Genomic DNA, 21,907 nt, shown 5'->3' with positions numbered 1-21,907 from the left:
TTCTTATTCTATGTCAAACACCGTTGGGCAGAAATGACATGAATTAGAACAACATTAGGGGTTGACATGCAGAAATAATACAACGTTGGTCAGAATTATTGTGCAGCCATAACATTCTCAAAATAAACATCAACTTTAAATTATTTAAGGAACAACATATGTGATGCTTAATTTGATGATTCAACATTAAAACATGCTAAGTACTCTAAACAAAAAATCTCGTTGGTTCATTTCTGTCTAGAACAAAAGCATGTTTTCTGATCATATTATTTTAGGCAATTATTTTCTGTTTATTACAGTGCATAAAACATAAGGTATTAACATAAAAGTGCACTAAAAAACATAAAAGAAAACAGAAAATCGTCGGCCCAGAAAACACTGGACCGTCAACAACCTGGGCCGAAGCCCACTCTCAGATGCAGCCCAAAAAGGACCCCCGGCCCGGCTGCTGCTCCGCCTCGATCTGGACCATCGGAAGGTACGGACGGCCGAGATCGACCACGTCCAGAACAAAACTGGCCCCGGAGACCTAACCCTAAAACATTTCTCCTCTCTCCCCGATTTTTCCGTGTCTGAGACAGAGGGCCGACGCCGGCGGCGGCGCCCTCCTCCCTTTGCTCCATGCCGGCGCGGTGGCGGTGCTCGCCGGAGTAGCGTGCGCTGGACCAAGTCCCGCGCGCTCCTCCGTCGAGCAGGGCTGTCGGGTCCGTTTTTCCTGCGGGGCGGCACGGAGGCGACAGCGGCCACGAGGCGACGACGACCACGACGGGTGGCACGGCGGCGCGTGACGTTCCGCGTCCTCCTTCGCGCGATACCGCCGGCCGAGCCGGCGGCCGTTCGGAGATGCTGCTCGGCAGCATCCGTTCGGTGACGACGGCATCAGGTGGCACGACGGCCAGCGATGCGCGCATCCATACCGCACCTTGCGGCGCGTCCATCCGCACGCTGCTCCGTCGGGAGGCAACGACGGCGCGGGATCACTGCCCTTGCCGGAGCAGAGGCTGCTCCGACGGCCCCCGGAGGGATAGGCAGCGACCCGGCGGCTTCACGGTGAGTCCACAAAACTCATGATCTTGTATTCATAATGCAGAAACATATTTGGGGATTTCGGATAGGGTTTCGGGTCATAATTTTGGCATCTAATTGCTTGCAGATGACTTACTTTCGACCAAAAAGTAACTAACCAATAAAATTGTTAATCAAATTTGATCTCAAACATTAAGAGTGCATCTGCCAGAGAGCAATAAAATGTCTAATCATTCAAATCGGTGGCTAATCCGAGGCTAAGACATGATCTCAATATAAACATCCTAAAAAAATAGGATCTTTATACAGAATCATGATCTCAGATCACCACTAGGGTTCTAGTTCTAGCAATACTAGGCGTCTGATACCATTATTAGATCTAAAAATGCATGAGTAGCACAAGATCGCAGAAGCAGACACTAGAACACCTAATGATCATAAACAGAGAAGGTTTAGGGATGCATTACGGGGCATCGAAGATCCCATCGATGCCTGCGTGAGGCAGAGCTTGGTGTGGCGGTGTTGATGACGAACTTGCGGTCGATGACGATCCGGAGATCCTCCCGATCCCCTCCGGCGCCACTCCGCACCGGACGGTACAAGCACGGCGAGGCTCCGGTCTTCCCGTTGCTTGTGCGCGGACCGCGATCGGTGCAGCGACTTTGGGATTTTGGGGAGCGCCGATGCCGGGTTTCAACTCGTGAGATCCAGCCGCCGGGGACTCCCCCATATTTATATGCGCATGCAACAGGGGACCAGAACCATCAGTTGGTTAAGGTGCCCCCGATCAGGGCGTTTAGAGATAAGTCACGTACAGAAAATGTCCTCCTGAACGTTGGTCCTGTGGGCCTCCTTATTCTGTTAACGTTAAGTGTTTCTGAATATCTCTGTTTTATCTGTTAACTGAACCTGATAGTTATATTAACCTGACAGATCAATCCAACACTACCGCCTCTCACAATCTTTCTCTTCTCACAAAGCTCAATCCAGCTGAGAACCTGCTTCATGACCACCGCGGCATTATAGAGCTCCGTCTCCATCGCACAGTCCTCGCCACCACCCTCCATCGTCCTAGGTATATTAGTTACTATTTTTATGATGAATATATTAAAGGCCTCAAATTTTAATCTCGCCTAGGGCCATTTTTTTTTAGCAACAACCATCCTAGATTATCAGAAGAGAGAGGGGGGGGGGGGGGGATACAGAATACATAAGCCAACAGGCAGATCACCTAGCCATACATATCTCCCTAGCGGAGAGCCTAACACAAAGCGAGCTAAAACATGGGGCTCATTATTCGAACTCCTATTTTCATGATTCTGCTTCTTCATTCCTTTCACTACTGATTGTTGAACCGGGAATTTGCTTACCGGTGTACGAGGCTTCGGCTTCGGCGTGGGCCAGGACGGGAAGGCTAGCGCCCAGTCGCGGAGATGCTTTAGGCGGCCCAACCCGATGCACAAGGTACATCCCACCTTGATTCACGGGTCAGTTCTGATGGTAAGTAGAACTAATTTTTTTTTACCCTAATGCATGTGCATCAGGGTCGGCCCAATGGGCTCCGCCCCTCCCTACTTGTCATCCCTTACCTCATCTCTATCTCAACTATGTCTTCATCTTCCACCATAGCTGCGCATGGTGGCCCAATGATGGGTCCTCAACGGGACGACCAATGACAATAGTTGCAACGGCAGATGTTGGCAAAGCACGTCGAGGTGACAACAGAGAGTGATGTGTTGGGACCAAGGGAATCGACGGTGGCAGGTGGGCCCATGTCCATCTCAGCATAATATCCACATGTGCTGCCAAGTCATTACTTACATGTGGGGCAACCCTGTCAGGTTTGCTGTTAAAAGTTGATTAACCAAGTTTTTACCGAATGTGTGATTCTTGGCTCCAAAAGTGGTATGTATTAGCGAATTTTTTGATAACAGGCACCAACTTGTTACCCTTGCCCCAATTGTGGCAGTAAAATGTAACTTACTCAACATATTCGGTACCCTCTTGCTGCCACTAGTGTCTAACAGATTGACACTACCAATGACATCGGAACACGGCAATTTGAGAACTTTGTCAAGTTACTGAAACAAGCTAGAGCTAGCCAAAGATTAAGAGAATAAGCCTCTACTTGCAAGAAACGACAGTCTTGGCTATAAGCGCGGAGGGTCGCAGATCATCCAACAGACCATCAAAAGGCAATGATGAAATCATCTGTATGATTCAGTTATAACACGCTAAAATGGAATGACATATCTATTTATTCGAAAAAAATTAGGTCTAAAAGATCATGCTGAGTTTTGTTTTGACTTTCTAATTAGCCAGCAGGACATTTAGTCTCGGCTGAATATTTCTGTAAGAACGGTTGAATCAGTTACACCAGGTCGGGTTCATAATAATAACCAAATGTACATAACCATGGCAGGATAACAGGCCAAGCTTGATCTCCAACTATCACGGAAGTTTCAATCACAGCCCAATGAGTTCTCAGTGTCAGCGAATAAAAAGTATGAATCCAGATTCCCAGAATTTGCAAGAGAAAGAGACAGGCAGACAGCATCTGGACCTACCGAAAACAGACAAACATACAACATCTTCATTTCATAAGTCAATTAAAAGGTGGCCGTAGTTCCCATCATCTGGGATCAAAATAACATGGCTCCATTATCATCTTGTAGCGATGCAAACATATGGAACATCACTCAAGGTGTTTAAAATAAAGAAATATGTTAGGTAGCTAGATCAACCTGAAAATGAGAAACATGAGTTCAAACAACCTTTGCGCTTACTTTCTTGCTTGTTTCACTTGAAATGAACAATTTCTTTGGGACTTGCATATATTGTAAAGAAAGAAAAAAAGGTTGTTGATGCCACTTTGATTGAACTTGCCTGACGAAGTTTGCAGGAATGAGAAGGTTTGAGACAGAACAACACGTCAATAAGAACAAGATGGCTAAAGAAAGATCAAAGTCTTTATCTGAAGAGGAGCACAAGGTACACACCAATATGCTTTATCTAACTTAAGTTGAAAGGAATGGCAGGAGTTGGCAAATCATCAACAGACACATCGTTACTACAAGTTCAAACTTTTTCAATGGTATGTATCATCCTAGAGCAAATACTAGTGCTAAGTTTTATTTCATTATGCTCATGCCTGAAGCAAGTTAAACCATCACAGAAATGTCAGTTTGTATTTAATAGATTGCTGAAGCTAAATCTTTATCAAATGCATCTGACAATCAGCCAAAAGAAAAATCTATCGAACATCATAAATATCAATGATTCAGTCGCACCATATGCCTTGCACTGACAGATGCTACTATTCGAAGACACGATTCTTGAGATGCTACAGTAAAGGTTAAAATGTCCAGCAATGTTAAGGAAAGTTATCCTATTGGGAAAGTCAAATAAATGTAACCACTTAAACAAGGAAGCAAAAGAGTGCCATATTTACTTAGGAACTTTGCTGAAATCAGTAGCCTTGATGGCCTCATTCACTAGTCCTTCAGATGTCAGTTTCAGATCAAAAGCGATTCTTTGAAAAACTTGACATAACATTGTCACGTCTTGCATTGCTCTATGAGCAGGCTTTTCCACAGAGATGCCATAGCGTTTGCTCAGTGCCCCTAAGTTCAGAAGATGTATGTTTTCTGCAAAAGAACAGTTACATGTAACTAAGGTTACTTCTGTCGTGGATTTACAAATTATACAATACACAGGTAGCTAACTGGGCTGCAAAAATAATATGGACAGATGAAAAAAAAAGCAAAAACAATTAGCCACTTCAAAAAAAAAAAAATGTTCCTCGCATTCCCAGAACCAACGGACAATAAGTACACAATAAATAACAGCACAAACATGGGACCTTTTATATGAGGACAAACATGTGAAGCTGAGCTGCATTACAAACATTACGCAGTAGAAGAAAGATCTACCTAAACAATGATTTAGCAAAGAATGTATCCTCAAAAGTGATATGGCAGAAAACCACCCTTGCAGGCAAAAGTGCTACACTCAAATCCTGAAGATACAAAGTTCTTTTAAACCCAAGGGTCCTGTAGCAAAGAGGATGTACCGTCTGATTTTGGAAGCTTTGGCAACTTCCTTGCCAAACGGAGGCTGTCAACAAACAGCCAGTCTTCGGGCATCTGTGCTGAACAACGGTCAAACTCTTGGGCAAGGAAAGGGGCATCAAATGTTTTTGCATTATGAGCAACCCATATAACTGGTTTCCCAGGAGTTTGGCGGCTTCGAACATATGCCAGTAGTAAGGGAAGTACATCACCGAACCTACATTATTCATCATATTAAGATAACACTCAAAGTAAGTCAAGTGTGTCTGAGACTGTGTGTCTCCTAATTGCTGATACTTTCTTTACATTTGGGGGTACGGCAATTAATGTGAAGGGATAGGGAATAACATGAATGCACTGGAAGAGAAACACACCTCGGGACATCAGGTCTGCAAACCAAGGCAGTGGTAATATTATTGACGGCTGAAAGGAATTTGGGAACATCCCTCTCAGGATTAATGAGGGTTTCCAATGTGCTGTTCTTTCCTCCAGAAAGATCACGCAGTGCGAACTCGACGATTCTGTTATTCTTGTGGAAATAGCCAGTAGTCTCCGTATCAAAGATAAGAATAGTCGCAGATTGGTCATGTTCAGAAGTCTGCTGCTGAAACCTGAAGGGCTGTATTCCAGAAATACACGAGCCCGGACCGGTTCCGTGCAAACTATCTGTCCCTTGAACCCCTGTAGTGAAATGACGCTTCCCATAACTTCTTGGACCAACATTTTGTCCAGATGACAATCCAGCATGTTGCATAAGCAATCTGGAAGGACAAGTACTCCATATGTTGTTCCTCAGCTGACTGAAGCGAAGAAGCGGTGACATTTTGGGGCGGAAGTGCCTAGAAATCAACACGGGAAGCGGACGCTCTATGGCTTAGATGAACCACATGTAACGCCTGGATCAACAATAAAATTAGCAGAGAGTCAATGACTTGGTTCCACACTAGAAAAGCTTTGAGCTGGAAAATACCAAAATGCAATCATTCAATTGTGATCAATCCTCTTTTAGACCATGCTGTAAGTTCGACACATATATTTCACAGGTCAACAATGGGTCCTGTCCCATAAAAAAAACTATGGGTCCTGGAATCGTCGCCGGATAGTTGGCGGGCTTCCAGAACGTCCAGAGTTATAGTATCTTTTAGTTTTAGAAAAAAAGAGCATCTTTTTCCAGGATACATTTGAGAATGCACTTGTATTCTTCTATGATCAACTACTTTTGGGGGTTACGATGGTCGAATCGTTGAACTGCTAAAAAGTACCATCTCCTGTCCATCTCTGTTCCCCAGCAGTCCAGCACCCAAAAAGATAAGACAATCGCCACGCCGCACACACCCCAATATAGATGGTGTGCACTGGCGCCGCGGCACACCCATAATTTTTGGAGGCAAGCTTGGGATTAAGCAATTTCAGCATGACCAAAAGCTCGTACCTCAAGAACCGATGCACGGGGTGGAGACAGCAGGGATGGGATGAGGTAGAACGGGAACGGCGACGGCGACGGCAGCGGCGCGAGAGAGAGGCGGAGCAGTTGGCGGGCGAGCCGGGGGCGGCGACGCTAAGCTGAGGCGCGTGTGCGGCCCTACGGAGCGGGGGCGGTGGGATGGCGGCGAGAGATACCACAGAGCCGCATTCCGGCCGGTAGGTTAGAGCTTAGATAGGGATGGGTCGTCGGGGCAAGGAAACGGGAGGGGCGCGCGATGATCTAGGCCATACGAATTTGGATCCGACGGCCCAGTTAAATCGCTACAGTTTCATAGCAGTTGCTGGCTTGTTGCACTTTCTATATCTGCTAACGGCCCACGAAGCCACGATCTCCATCTTTCCTCCAAACAATTGCTGCAGAAAATGAGCCGCTCTAAAAATTCTCAAAAACTAAACCGTCCAGATTTTCTCAGGCCTTTGCCAACTTAACTGATACAGGTCTCTTAAACTACTCATCACACAATCAATTCTGATACCAAATGGATATGAACTGAGACCAATAATTGCAGTGCAGCATCAGCGGACTTTGGAAGTTTGGATATATATGTGGAGTTGTTTCGTGCGAGAGGCGAGCCAAGGGCAAAATATCGACCGGCACTGGCACGCTCTGCTCTTTCATGTCGTCAACAATGAGCAAAGTACTTGCATGTGTGTGCTACCATGCTATCCATTCAGGGACATATTTAAAATATTTTGGAAAATTCAAAAACAATTGTGTAGATTGACAAGTTATATATTCGTGTTGCATGTGTCACATGAACACATCTGTGTGTACCTACGTCCGATGAAAGAGAAACTGTGTAACTCATCCCGCAAGTGGCCAACTATCAAGTGATACGCGAGACAGCTGGCCGGCATTTTTAGACCCAAAGTCTCGGTTCTTCGGAAGGGATCCGGTTAGAGGTTTCAACAGTTATGAGCTGAGCTAAGTCGGTTTGACCGCCTACATATGATGTATGTGCAAAATCATTGAGAAACTGAAACATGGGTAAGGGTTTGAGAGATAAAACTTAGATTATTGATAGATTGTCGATTGTTTGCTTATTTTCAATCGGTTGTCACTTCTCACGTATTATATATGAAACGGCTGAACTTCCTGTGCAAGTGTAGGTCTCCTATGCACGTTACAAAGTCGGTATCTAACCGGAAAGCACAGCTGAATCTAAAGTAAACTCTCCTTCAGGTGGTTCATACTGGACTTCGACTTCAAGCGGCCTTCCGTGTTCAAGTCAATTCTTCCTTTTCTTCATTTGATCTGTTGGTTTTTGGATGTAAGTCGATCCATATTTGGCTTTGCTTGTCATAGCTTCTAAATTCTTCTCTCCTAGCTCCTTGCTTCTCACGCCTAGGCTCGTTTGGTTACAGGAATCCCGGCGGAATCCCGGCCTTTTCCCGGGGAAATTTTGTTCCTAGTCCGGAGGTCAGGAAAATAATCCCTGGGGTTTGCTTCTGTTTCTTCCTATTCCCGGTCGGGATTATTTACCCGGGTAGTTTGGCCCGAACAGCCAAACGATCGGCCCACCATCCGTCTCTTTCCTGATTCTGGCTCAAAGCCAGACGCGTCCTCCTTGACCTTAGTCATTCGCAAGTCCTCTTTGTCTAAGCTGACTTCATGTCAAAAGATGAGTGCTAACATATGCCCTCCTGTTTTCTAGTAGAGGTTACCTGCTAGAAAATGAACACGTAAAATTTGAATCTAAGAGTGATGCTTAAGCTCATCGTCCATGTTTGGTGCTAAAAGCGATACACGTATATTGGTTGTAACTGCATCTAGGCAGATTGCCATACACTCTTGTGAATTTTCTTTAAGTAGCGTACATTGATAGCACAGGATGGCAGACCGCCCTCCAATGTTTCCACCAGGTGAGAATTGCCAAGCAGTATCCTTTGTTGCAACCTGCCACTGAATCTGTAAGTTTTGGTGTCAATTTCCTTGGCTTTATTTTTGTACTAACTGGCTTGGCATCCTTGATGTTCTGAATTTTAGTGCCCAGAGATTCAGAGTTAAATCATTCCTCCTGTTCAGTTCCTCATAAATCAACTTTTTCTTGACATACTAGACACTAGTGAAAAAATAGGCTTTAGTCCCGGTTTGTAAGGGGCTTTAGTCCCGATTGTGCAACCGGGACTAAATACCCGAGAATAAGGGCCCCCCTTTAGTCCCGGTTGTCCATCCATGTGAGCTGCGTGTGTCGGGGCAAAAATGCCTCCAGATGAATTTTTTTCTACTCCATTTTTTTCAATTTTTTTCAGATTTTCAATTTTTTTAGTTATTTGCATAGTTTAGGTTCTAACTACAATTAACTCTAGTCAAATTACTTACTCGTTGTCAAACTTCCCGCTCGGCCACCCATCCTCCCACTACTCTACCACTAGCACGCTTAACTTTCTTGTTCCATCCCGTCTCGCATCAAACTGCTTCGCGCGCATGTATGTGATACTAGTATCATATCAATCCTATTAACATGTTGGTCGATGTCACATTTCTTTATTGTTTGAATTTCAAATAATTATTTTAATAAACAAAAGTAATGATGTAATAACAATCTTGAATAAATAAATAAACATTAACTTTTTAATTTGTATTATTTCTATTTTTAATTTTTTAATTTTTAAATATTTATTTTTTGCCAAACCAAAAACCTAAAAATTTGAAAATCTAAAAATTGGGTAAAAGTAATAGTAATCTTTTTAATCTTTTTTAAATTTTAATTTTAATTTTTTGAAAAATAAATAATTTATAATCCGTAATTTATAGCAAAAACTAAAATCTTTCTACTTTCATATTTTCATTTGGAATTTTGAGAATCTAAAAATTGGCTAACCGGGTAAACCCGGGTGAATTCACCAGCAGAACTGGGACTAAAGACTCCATTAGTCCCGGATCAAAATATCTGGGGACTAATGGGTTAGGATGGAAGGCCTTTTTTCTACTAGTGAGAGTATCGATTGGTTCATATATGGTCAACATCATCTTGTGATCCATTGTCCCCAGATCCATCTTGAAACTCTTGTTCAGCTTCCTTCAGATCTATCTCCTCATCAGTCACAACAGCAGTTGATTTAGCAGTAGTGTTAACACTTGAGCTGACTGTCCCTTTTTCCTGTGCTAGGAAACTAGCATCTATCCCATCTTGCGTTTTCAAATTTGCCTCGCCGTTCTCCAAAGCTGTAATAGTAGCAGGGCTAGCTTGAATGTGTGAGCCTCCAGCAACAGTCCCACGTGCAGCAGCCCCATTATCTTCATTGTTCTCTGGATTATTCTGTCTTTTAGCATTTCTGTCCACATACACTTATCCACAAACTCTTGGAACGGACACTCGCACAAGTGGCTTGGTGATCTGATCATTCATGTCTTCTTCCCCAAGTGACTTTGCAGCTGCATGTGCGTGCAGCGTGCTGCTGCTGCAATGCATGGAACCTGCCGGCTGCCGGGCTTGAGGGGCATACTCGAGATTGGCATTGGCCTATAGGGCGGCTTCTTGCTTTGAAATTTCGTAGTATCAAGTATCAACTCTTCCCGGTCATGCCAATCAATAGAAATGGCACTGCAAAGAGGACGAAAATATCAAACTTGTTTGTAGGAGAGGTAACATCTAGCCAAGAATACTTGTAATCTATTAGTGATCCCGTAATATATTTTTTTTAATCAAAGAGAGAGGCATATCATATTCCACCATCTCAATCTGTAAAGAGCGCTGCTACACACACGACAATTCCCGTCCGATACGCATACGATCCTTTATACTAGCAGCGAGCTTGCTTCTGACGGGCTCTTCTAGTCCTTCCAAGTGAGTGAGAATAGAATGAGCCCTCGCGCACTCCTTCTCCTCCGTCCGTCCGTCCGCCTCGCCTCGTCTCGTTAGGCACGCACGTCGCGTTTCGTGACTCGAGTTTGGGATACACTCAAGGAAGCTTAAATTTTTTGCTTGGTGCACCAACTGAGTTGGGTACGTGTCGATCTGTATGTGCATGCTCGCCGCGTGTCCTTGGCTTCCTACGCGTGTGGTGCTGTTGCTGGTGGTGCGCGACCTTCCCGGTTGGATGTACGTGTTTTTCCTCTCCTAAATTGCACTGCTATTTGTTCCATGTTCAAATCTGATGCATGTGCTTAGTCTGATGTGTACAGTTAAATATGTTAGCGCTTTTATAATGTTGTTTTTCGGTAATTAAACTCACACGAAAATTGCTTAATATTCTAATAATAATCAAACAACTTTTCTACTTAATAATCAATAGAAAGGCATAGCTTTTGTCTCGTTAAGAAAAAGATTTTGGGCTGGGGCTTGGGAACGGGTGACGGCGCAGTCAGTAGAGGATTGATTAGCGCTATGGTTAGTTTCAAACAAAAGAAGGTAGCGCTTAGCGCTTGGAAGAAGCATCGGACAGATATCGTATAGAAATTGTCGTGTGTGAAGCAATTTGGATCTGTAAAAGCACTTCGCGTTCAGAAAGTTACGAAAGGTACGCTGTTCAGAGAAGCCGTGACAGCAGTCGCACCTAACCGCATCAGCGAAGTCCTTTAAATACCACACCACGAGAGAGACACCACGCGATCTCCCTGTTCCAGCTCCAGGACACGGACGAGCCGTCGCCCAGCCTTCGTGCGCAGCCTCCATCCATCGGCTCCCCTCTCCCCCTCCCGACATGTGAGTCCTACTGATCCTCCAAGCAAATTTCCCCTGATTTACTTCTGACTATTTTCAGTTTCTTTCCCGGTCGTTCGGATCGTTTCTTTTTTAACTTGTGAAGTACTGATTCAAAAGTAACATCTCGCCCAGAATCTGCAGCTAAACAACTCCTTCGGGATAGATCAGCATCGTTATATGTTCTTTCTTGATTCGTTTTATCTGTCAAAAATTATCCGGGCGATCTTCAGTTCATGTTGTTCTTCTGAAAAGGAAAAAAACAAGGAGAATCTATTTGACTGCTTGATAGACAGATGAGCTGCGATCTGGGAACTAATAGTGTGAAATTTGAGCAGGGGAATGGAGCTGATCACGAATGTGTCCGAGTACGAGAAGCTCGCGAGGGAGAAGCTGCCGAAGATGGTGTACGATTACTACGCCTCGGGCGCGGAGGATCAGTGGACGCTCAGGGAGAACAGGGAGGCCTTCTCAAGAATCCTGTAAGCTACATATGTTTCCAAAGTAGCTGGTTTCAGGATCTTAGCTGTACCTGTCTGGTAGTGTGCCGCTAGATGAACTGTACTTGTTTTATTAGCATCAGCAACCAGTGATGCAGTAGAGGAATTTCAGTAGAAAACTTTTGCAAGGATAACATTTTTTTTTTGGTATAATGACAAGTGTCATGTGGTTTGAAAACTTTTATGTTATTTCATAATCGCTGGAGAAGGCTTAGATGACCACTCGTGGAAACTACACTATTACTTTTCCAAGGTAATCTTTACAGGCTGGGCGTTAGTGGATTGGTATAACTAAATTACTAGATGGTAGCATAAGTGGACAAATAACATTGAGTAGAGGACAAGAGATCAGACGGACCCTGTCACACATGTGGTTACGATGGTCAAAGTAGATGACAATTTCGTCAAGAACTCTCAGATAAGATAAGTGACATCATCATACACGCATGTCCTGAAAGATAATTCAGAAAAATCAGATTGTCCTAATTCTCATATGCAGACTATGATTTCATTTTGATCCTGTCCTGACTAATTATTTCAGATTCCGACCACGCGTGCTGATCGACGTGTCCCACATCGACATTGCCACAAAAATCTTGGGCTTCGACATTTCCATGCCCATCATGATTGCGCCGTCGGCAATGCATAAAATGGCTCACCCCGAAGGTTCAACCTAACTTGCAATTAACACCCCGGCATATGTTTCTACAGCAATACACTCATGGATAAATTTACCTTTTATGCAGGAGAGCTTGCAACTGCAAGAGCAGCAGCATCTGCAGGAACCATAATGGTTTGGAATATCACCTGCATATTGTGGCATCTTTGCTATTCCAAATAAATATTCAGTGTGTTGATGCTATGTATAACTTGTGTTTTTTCAGACATTATCTACATTGGCTACGTCTAGTGTTGAAGAGGTCAACTCAGTAGGACCTGGGATACGTTTCTTCCAACTTTATGTATGTTTTTGTCTCCTTCTTCGCTAACGTATGATATGAGAACTTTGTTTCTTGTTCTTTAACTTGACGATACTGTGGCTCATTGTTTCCATCAGGTATTCAAGGACAGGAATCTAGTGCGGCAGCTCGTGAAAAGGGCTGAAATGGCTGGGTTTAAGGCGATTGCGCTCACTGTTGACACCCCAATTCTCGGTCGGAGGGAAGCTGATATCAAGAACAGGTCCAAATCCAGCAGTTGTGCACACTATCATGCTTAATATACTGGTGAAATGGTCTATTCCATTTCATGACGAACTGTACAATCTGGATTGTGTATTCTGAATTACTGATAACTTGTAACAGGTTCATCTTGCCTCCGCATCTCACGCTGAAGAATTTTGAGGCGCTGGATCTCGGCACGATGGATAAGGTTAGTTCCTGAAACTTACCCAGTCGCCCAGTCACATCCCATAATAAATGGCCTAAGTAGGATTTAATTTTCAGATATCTCACCATGTCTTCTGTGGCCTGTCACTTGTCAGACAGATGATTCTGGACTGGCTTCCTATGTCGCTGGCCAATTCGACAGATCTCTTTGTTGGGAGGTACTACAGTTTTTTTTCTTCATTTTTTTAGTGTTGTTGAAAGAATGAAAGGTATCATTAGTACCGTGTTAATTATTTCATAATGTGTGCGCACCTCATCCCCTGTTCTACTCAGACTTGAGTGTTCTGTATGAATGAGTACTGATCATGCACAAATACAGGACGTCAAGTGGCTGCAGACAATTACCCCATTGCCGATCCTGGTGAAAGGTGTCATGACTGCAGAAGACAGTAAGTTTTACGGTTTCAGCTGTACCTGCCTTTTTGTTATCACGGTAATACGGTATGTGGTCACATGAAGAAGCTTGTGCAAAATGCAGCTAGGCTTGCCATCGAAAACGGCGCTGCTGGGATCATCGTGTCCAACCATGGCGCTCGGCAGCTCGACTACGTCCCTGCAACCATCAGCTGCCTGGAAGAGGTACATATATTGTTGACACTACTACCACAAGCTACGCCTGTGGTTCTATGAGAAGTCGCAGTTTTCTTTGAGATAAGTTCAGTTAGCTTCAGTGCAAGATTTTTCTCATGCGTCTTGACCAAAACTACCGAGTGTGTAACAAATTCAGGTGGTCAAGGAGGCGAAGGGGCGGCTTCCCGTGTTCCTGGACGGCGGCGTCCGTCGTGGCACGGACGTGTTCAAGGCGCTGGCGCTGGGAGCCGCAGGAGTATTTGTAAGCCTCTGCCTCAACATTTTGAAACAAAGTGTCTGAAAAAACAAAAATCCACAGTTCACCGTGTGTCTTGGCATGCAATCTGACGCTGTGTGTGGCTTTGATGTGTACAATGGAAACCGAGCATCCGACTCCACGGTTCATCGTGTTAATCTCTTGGCGATCCTGACGCTGTGTGTGGCTGTGGTGTGTCGTGCAGATCGGCAGGCCGGTGCTGTACTCGCTGGCGGTGGACGGCGAGGCCGGCGTGCGGAAGATGCTGCAGATGCTGCGGGACGAGCTGGAGCTGGCCATGGCGCTCGGCGGGTGCGCCTCGCTGCGGGACATCACGCGTGCTCACGTCCTCACCGACGGCGACAGGATCCGCCGCGCGAGGCTGTAGGCGGACGCGAGCGCTAGTCAATTTGAGATACCGCTACTTCTTGGGCTTCCATTTGATGTTCTTCGGCCACCACACTGCTTCAACCAAAAATCATGTGCTCTTGGACGCCGCCCGATGTCATCTATAGATGCAATTGAGTCAATATTAAAGTAGGTTTATCTTTCTGAATTTAATAAAATTGACCATTTTTGCGATGACATCATCATTTTGTAAGAGTTAATCAATTTTTTCACTAGCGTAAGGTTGACCCACTTACATACCTTTACATATCTAAGAGCATCTCCAGTCACGTTCCCCAAACCGTCCCCCGATTTGGGACGCGCCGGATAAAAAAAACCTTCCCAGCCGTGTCTCCTAAATTCGTTTTTTGTCCAGCGCGGCTCGATACGGTGTCCGGCGCCCCGAGCCCGTCCCCGCCCCACAGGGATGCTCCGGTCGCGCCGGACACAACGAAAAGCGAGGCGAAACGACGTGGACCCGACGTGTCAGTGGCTCGGAAGCCTAAAACCCCGTCGCCTGCCTTTGGTCAAGCGACGTTAATAGCGTCCCTATTTTCCCAGGCGATGCAGGGACGCGTCTCGTCGTGCATGACCGCGTGACCGTCCATGCCGGCGTTATTGCGTGCAACCACCCGCTGTCGTCGATGTACATTAAGAGGCCATGCGGTTCGTCTCAATCTCTCGCCGCTCCCAAATCTTCTCCTCGCCGCCCCTAGATCTTCTCCTTGCCGTTCCAAGCAATGTCGTTCTCGTCCTCCCGCAAGATCGCCGCGGCGAACGGCTTCGGCCGCGGCAGCCTCACCGTGAAGGAGGCGTGGGCGTTGTACCGCGCGGGATATCCCGTCCCGCAGGACATGCGCCCGCCAAGCAGCGGCGGCTGGAAGATAGTCGTGAACGGCATTGGCGTCCCGCCGCCGCCGACGCCGGGCACGGAGCGCTGGAAGGACGCCATCAGGGCCCGTCGGGCTGAACTCGACGCCGAGGAGCTGGCCGATCCGACCTGGGCGGCAAGAACAACGACGCCCGGTGGGGCACCTACTTCCAGGCTAAGTACGACATGGAGATGCGCAGCACCACCGGCCTCATCGGCGGGCCGAACAACTGGAACAGGGATGGGCGCGCCCTGTTCTGGGGCGTTCCGGGGCACAACCCTAGAGAGCGTCATCCACGGCATCCGCAACGGCGCTCCAAGGTTGGAGGCGCCGTCCTCACCGCCACCGTCTCCCGCAGCGCAATGGCAGCTGAGGAGGACGTACTCGTCCTCCTCGAACTCTTCTTCCGCAGGACTGGCCCGATCGACGCCGTCCTCGTCGTATCGCCCGGTGCCCTACGCCGTCCCCAATCGCGTGGTGAAGGAGGAGCCGGCGACACCCTTCAATCCGAGGTGCGGCGGCGCCCTCCTCATCCCGAAGTCGGAGGTGAAGAATGAGTCGGAGGAAGCGTCGAAGGCGGCGCTGCTAGCGGAGTACGAGCGGCAGCAGCGCCTCATCGCCAGCAGCGATTACCCCGAGGACTGCCCAGGGCTGCGAGCGGCGTACTTAGCGTCGCTGAACGACAAGGACACCTGGAGGGGCGACCTCGACACGGCGATCGCCATGTCCATCCGCGACACCGGCAAGCCGCTCGTGGACCTCACCGACGGCAGCGAGGCAGGACCAAGCGGCCTGGTGAAGGACAATCCCGTCGACGAGCCCGACGAGCGCGTCAAGCAGGAGGTCGTCACCGACGACATGTACAACTTCCACCAGTACTACGACGTCTCCGGCCGCCGCAAGTACTTCTAGATTAGGTTTAGTTTAAATTTAGTCTCGAATCTATGTAATATATGCCAAGTTTGGATAAATTTAATCGAATCTCCCTCAAGTTTAAAATTTCCGAAATTTTGTTTGGGGGACGGGACTGGGGAGCGACGTCCACCAAACGCGACACGAACAAAACACGTCCCCCAAACGGTCAATCCGACGCCGTTTGGGGAACAATTTAAGGGACGCAACTGGAGATGCTCTAACATCGTCAACTTTCCTTCCTCGGGCTAGCCCTATACCACAGTCCATCTACAACTCCCACAGTTGGTACCCAAGGAAAAAAAATAGTATGCTATCAGATTTAGAGATTTAGAGATGGCTACCTATAGATGCTATACACACTATCTAGCGCGGTTTAGCGAGATTTAGCATGCTATTTCATAATTGATTTCGTAGCGTAAATATTTTAGATTCTTTATAGCAACGCTAAACTGGTGATATATCACGCTTTTTTCACCACAAGTCTAAATACTAAGGGTCTAAAAAGAAAAGTAATGGAGGTTTCGTACACTCAACAAATGCATGGTATCATATGATGTTTGGACGCACTATTTACAACTAGGACACAATTTCTGTCCGAAGTATTAGAGTTTTGTTGACAGGTCTACCTCAATGGTGCCTTTCCCGTTTAGGACAAGAAATGAGAAGCCAAACTTTTGTACACTCTACCAAGGTGCACTACTTTGCCTACAAGTGTTTTTTAAAGTCTTTTTTGATGCGCATGTAATCCATTCGCACTTCCTCCATGTGCGGTCGGGTCTAAAGCTTCAAGCAACGCTGCCTGTCCCATGTCACCCAATGTGATATGAAACTCGACCATTACCCCTCCCAAGACGCATAACATGGTGAACTTAGCAAGTTTGGGAGTGTTCTCTGCTTTCCCAAACGATAGGGACAAGCCTCCCCTAGGGTGGTTCGATGCCATTCACCGGATGATATGCGGTAGGAAGAAGGTATGGCCGACTCACCTATCCCATACCAGATATTCTAGTTAACACTATCTTTACGACTCTTGAGTACCTGATAACACTTTTTATTAATCCTAGTTATTGTTACCGTCCAATTGAACTCCATCCTACGCACAAATACTCATCCTTAAATTTGTAATGATGTTAAGTAATCTTTCTTTTGGTGTTATCCCGGAGTGCATTCCGGTGGTACTTTGTAATGATGTTAAGTAAACCGTCATGATTCTCAAAAAAAAAAAAAAAGACACGCATCTCCCATGTGGAGTTCTTGTAAGAAAGGATGAAAAGAGGGGAGCCTAAATGCAGTAAGTTGCATCCTTATTTAAGTTGAACCAACAACTTATTCAAGCTGAAGAAAACAACGACAACTTATTCGAATTTGACCCGATAGAGTAGGCGAGTAGCTACCATGGACTTCTTTCTAAAAACTTCTCACCGTTGTAGTAACTTGAGGAACTGAGCCTGGAACTCATCCATCTGCTCCGGCAATAATAGAGAGACTGACACTTGCACCCCGTGGCCGTCCTTGGCACGCATCAGCACCACATGACCATCGTCGTTCATCCTAGCATTCTCGGTCCACCTCGGCCTTCCCCACCCAAAGTCAGCAACCTCGTATGCCCTGAATCCCGGCGAGCCCGACACATGCATCAGGCGGTCCATGTCGACCGTGAGTAGCGGTGTCACGAAATCCAGCCCGGCCACGGGGTCTTTGGCCATTTTGCAGACCTCGTCCTGGACAGCCGATGCCGCGGCAACTAGGGCATGGTCGGCCTGGAGCTCACGCGCGGGGAGCTTCGCAAGGCATCCGGTGAGGCACGAGCCGGTGTACGCCTCGTCGACGGGAGGGTCGAGGCGTCGACGGGCGTCGGCGAAGAAAAAGAAGAGCACGTCGTCGTCCCCGGAGAATTGCTTGCACCGAACGAAGCATGTCCACGCGAGCCCGGCGATGGCGGCAAAGGTGGACAGGGGGTGAGACAGTTGGTACACCCCGTTGGATTCCGAGAGATGGATGATGCGCTTCTTGAGGAGTTCTATGTCCTGCTTCTCCAATGTGAATGCTCGGACTCGGGTGAACGGCCTAATGGTTTCTCCAGTGGTCGGCATCGGCAGTGTCGCCTGCGCGTGCAAATGGGCAAGGTGTTGTAAAAACTTGACCATCCAATGCAAAAGAAAAATATGAGAGCTAACGAAAAATACTAGAGTAGGAGTAAATGGATCTGAATGTCTGATCAAGAAATGAAGAATGATTTCCAGAAGACTTAGAATTAGTAAAACCATTAATAATACGGATTTGCTAGTCATCAGGCGACTGAGAACTTCTTAAGTCTCAGTCGACCTAAGGGCTGTCAGATTTTCGTGGAGATTCGCGGTGCTGGGCAGGAGAAAAGGAAAAAAAAAGTGCGCTGCTGCTGTGATTTGAACCAGAGATGACTTAGCGCGGATCCTTCCAACAGTTCAAGACCAGTGTGACAGAAGACTCAATATGCCACTAGCCAATACAGTACGTGCATGTATATAATTAGAACATAAAATTTGTTTATTTTCTTTGTTTTTTAAAACATCGATTTTATTTTTTCCCATTCTGCCATCTTTCTTTTTTATTTATTTTCCTGTATATTTTTTGTATGGTTGCAATATTCTCGTGAGATGTGTAATTACTGGTTTTTAAAACAACTTGACTTTCCCTAACATATTTGCAACTACAATCATTTTGACATGAGCGACTAGAGTATGTGCAACTAGCAACAAAGTTTTGACACGAGTTTCACTTTTCTCTAGAAAATGGGCAACTCCGTTTGAGCTTTAACATGAGATGCATTTTTTATCAAGAAATATGCAACTCCGTCTGATTTTTAACATGAATTGCACTTTTCTCTAGAAATGTGCAACTCCGTTTGAGCTTTAACACGAACTTTTCTCCAGAAATGTGCAATTCCGTACACGAGTTGCACTTTTCTCCGGAAATGTGCAATTTTGTTTGAGCTTTAACATGAGTTGCACTTTTTCTAAAGAAATATGCAACGCGTTCGTTTTTAACATGAATTGCACTTTTTCTTAAGAAATGTGCAACTAGCAATTGATTTTCGATACAAGTTGCACTTTAACTTGAAATGTGCAAGCAGCAATTGATGTCCGACATGGGTTGCGCTTTTCTCAAAAAATGTGCAACTCCCACCGATTTTAGTATGAGTTGCACTTTTCTTCAAAAAATATGCAACAAGCAACATGTGGTCAATATAAGTTGCATTTTTCTCATGAAATATGCAACTATCAATCGGTGTTTGATATGAGTTGCACTTTTAACTAAAAATGTGCAACTCCAACCATTTTTTTAATAGTAGTTGCACTTTTCCTCTATAAAGGTGCAATTAGTTCCGATTTTTCATACAAGTTACACTTTTCGTGGAAAATATGCAACTCCAACAATTTTTCGTATTATTATTCTAAAAAAAGTGCAACTAGCAATTTATATTCCATCGGTTTTTTCTAGCATAACTCTCGTACGTAATAGACGCTACACAGACCACATAACGATCAAAGCCTGCTGGCTGACAGTGTCTTCCACAAAGCAATCTAACGTGGACAAGAAGTAGCTGGCTCAAGAAACAAGAAAGAAAACAAGTGGGGTGGTGTACGTACCGGTGCGTATGCTAAAACAAAGGAGGCAATGGTGTTCTTGCTAGCTTGGGAGTTGGAACGTCGACTGAGACGTAGCATTTTCTCAGTCGCCTGATACCTAGGCACTCCCTTAATAATATGAGCAGGATACGGCTACATTGTTCCTCCTGCAAAAAATAATAAACTTACCAAAGGCAAGTTTGGCGCGAACTTCCGCAAGACCTCTCTAGCAAGCTCGTCACCACGAGGCAGTTTGACGAGCGAGCGATCGAATGTTGGCGTCGCGGCGGCCGGCGTGTCGCTCCGACACGCCGTCGCCCACGCCTCCACGAACGCCCAGAGTGAGCGCCCGTCAGCGACGGCGTGGTGCACTGTCACCCCGAGCGCCATGCCCATGCCGCCGTCCAAACGCGTGACCTGCACGGCCAGAACGCGGACCGGCAGCTCGCTCATGTCCACCTCCGGCACAAGCAGCCTAAGCACGCTTATGTCGTACTCCTCGTCGCCGGAGAGGCGCCGGACGTCGGCGTCGGACTCCGCGACAACGAACCTGACGCCGTCGGTGGCGGAGCAGCTAATGCCGACGTCGCCAGTGTCCTTGAGGTGGACGAGCTTGCCTGCAAGTGGCGCGAAGCTGCTCAGTGTCGCGGCGAGGGAGGAACGGAGGCACTCGAGGACGGTATCGAATGGGGCTGTGTGATCGGCGCCGTCTAAGTCGAAGAGGAGGACGCGCTGCACCACCGGGAAGAAGGTGAGCCACTGCGCTTCCATGGCGTTGAGCTTGATCGGCTCTGGCGACGGCGTGGCGGTCGCCGGCACGGAGACGTAGCTGGCGTCGATGACTCTCACAGCAGACATGTTCGATCAATGCTGGTGTGTATGTGTGAGATCATTCATATATAATACCTTAGACTAGTCATAGTGGGAAGTAACATAGAGTAGTAACATGCACATGTTACTACTCTATGTTACTACCTTCATAGTGGTTAGTACCATCAAAGTAGTATCATATATGTCTTCATTAATTAGCTTATAGACTCATTGTATTTTGGAAAGTGTGATGTTACAGTAACTAGCTCTGTTAGAGCAAGTACAATAAGATACAGTCAGCTGGCTATAAGAGGTAAAATATTATATGTTTGCTTAGTTGGAGGAGAGAGATTAGCAGAGAGAAGAGAAGTGGGCTACTATCTAATAGCCAGCTCTAGCACATGCTCCTAGGCACTATGTGAGACTAAAAGGTGGGCCATGTATTGTTAAAGTACTACAATTTTATAGCTTACTATTGTACATGTTAGCTATAAGTTGACTATAGATGATGTGGCAAATTGTTATAGCTGACTGCGGCTACACTATTGTTCTTGCTCTTACTCCTCTTTCATCATTAACTCACTGCCACATAAGCAAATTTGCTGAGTTGGACACTTAGTTACTAGTGAAGTTACTCCCACTATGAGTAATCTTAGGATCTATTTGGTTTCCATCAACAATTTGTCAAGCCAAAATTTGGAAGGTATAGTTTAGTTGACATGTGCTTGGTTTTTTGCACACTTTGATTTGCTACACTTTATTGCACGTATAGTTCATTTGTTATAGTCTCAATTTTCTTGCCAACTTTTGACAAAGTTCGGCTACAATATTTTAAGCCACATTTTCATGACTCGCCACTTTTATAACTAGCCACATTTTAACTTGATAAATTGTAGCTAGAAACCAAACAAACCCGTAGTACAAAAATTCACGGGTCGTCCCATATACAGTACTGCTAATTGTGTATCGTAACTTGTGCTAACTGTGTACCGTAACTTGTAGATCGTGGCATCACTTTGATCTCGTCATATACAATAAGTTGTCACGCGACAGGCGTGTAATGTTTTTAAATTAGATCGTGGCTGATTCCGCAGCTGGTTATTGAAATGTGGATCTTCACAGTTGACACTCTATATGTGGAGCAGGTGCTACAAAGTTCCATTTTGGGGACGAGGGCTCGTTCACCAAAGTCCATGCGAATCTTTCCAAGATATAGTACTTTCGCTAATTTAAAACGCGATCTTTGGACTGCTTGTTTAATGTAACGACGGCATCTCCTTGTCCAATCTAGCTTAGCCCTGGCCTCTTCTTTTGTTGATCCACGTACGTGACGCCGTCGAGCCCGACTGGCCTGCAAGGGCGGCGTCCCTTGTC

General features: G+C 45.9%; 3 protein-coding genes across 3 annotated transcripts; 1 reads left to right on the top strand and 2 right to left on the bottom strand.

The window, feature by feature from the left end:
* Positions 1-4,280: 4,280 nt before the first annotated feature.
* LOC124677172 (exonuclease DPD1, chloroplastic/mitochondrial-like) lies at positions 4,281-5,979 on the bottom strand. Its single transcript, XM_047213172.1, has 3 exons — positions 5,471-5,979; positions 5,099-5,313; positions 4,281-4,673 (listed from the first exon to the last, which is right to left on the bottom strand). Exons 1-3 carry the CDS (start codon positions 5,917-5,919, stop codon positions 4,474-4,476), a joined length of 864 nt encoding a protein of 287 aa, XP_047069128.1. The 5' UTR covers positions 5,920-5,979; the 3' UTR covers positions 4,281-4,473.
* Positions 5,980-11,152: 5,173 nt separating this feature from the next.
* Positions 11,153-14,526, top strand: LOC124673844 (glycolate oxidase 3). Its single transcript, XM_047209879.1, has 12 exons — positions 11,153-11,230; positions 11,566-11,709; positions 12,269-12,393; positions 12,474-12,520; positions 12,612-12,689; positions 12,785-12,909; positions 13,032-13,098; positions 13,211-13,273; positions 13,435-13,504; positions 13,594-13,694; positions 13,843-13,947; positions 14,147-14,526. Coding segments are annotated over exons 1-12 (1,110 nt in total). The 5' UTR covers positions 11,153-11,228; the 3' UTR covers positions 14,330-14,526.
* A 3,007-nt stretch (positions 14,527-17,533) lies between these two features.
* Positions 17,534-20,581, bottom strand: LOC124670822 (phenolic glucoside malonyltransferase 2-like). The gene is made up of 2 exons (XM_047207290.1): positions 19,913-20,581; positions 17,534-18,220 (listed from the first exon to the last, which is right to left on the bottom strand). The coding sequence occupies exons 1-2, from the start codon at positions 20,579-20,581 to the stop codon at positions 17,534-17,536; spliced, it is 1,356 nt and encodes a 451-aa protein (XP_047063246.1).
* Between the last annotated feature and the right edge of the window lie 1,326 nt (positions 20,582-21,907).

Source organism: Lolium rigidum, chromosome 7 (genome assembly GCF_022539505.1).
Source record: "Lolium rigidum isolate FL_2022 chromosome 7, APGP_CSIRO_Lrig_0.1, whole genome shotgun sequence".
In the NCBI taxonomy this organism is placed as follows: domain Eukaryota; kingdom Viridiplantae; phylum Streptophyta; class Magnoliopsida; order Poales; family Poaceae; genus Lolium; species Lolium rigidum.
This window is presented reverse-complemented; position numbering and strand designations above follow the sequence as displayed.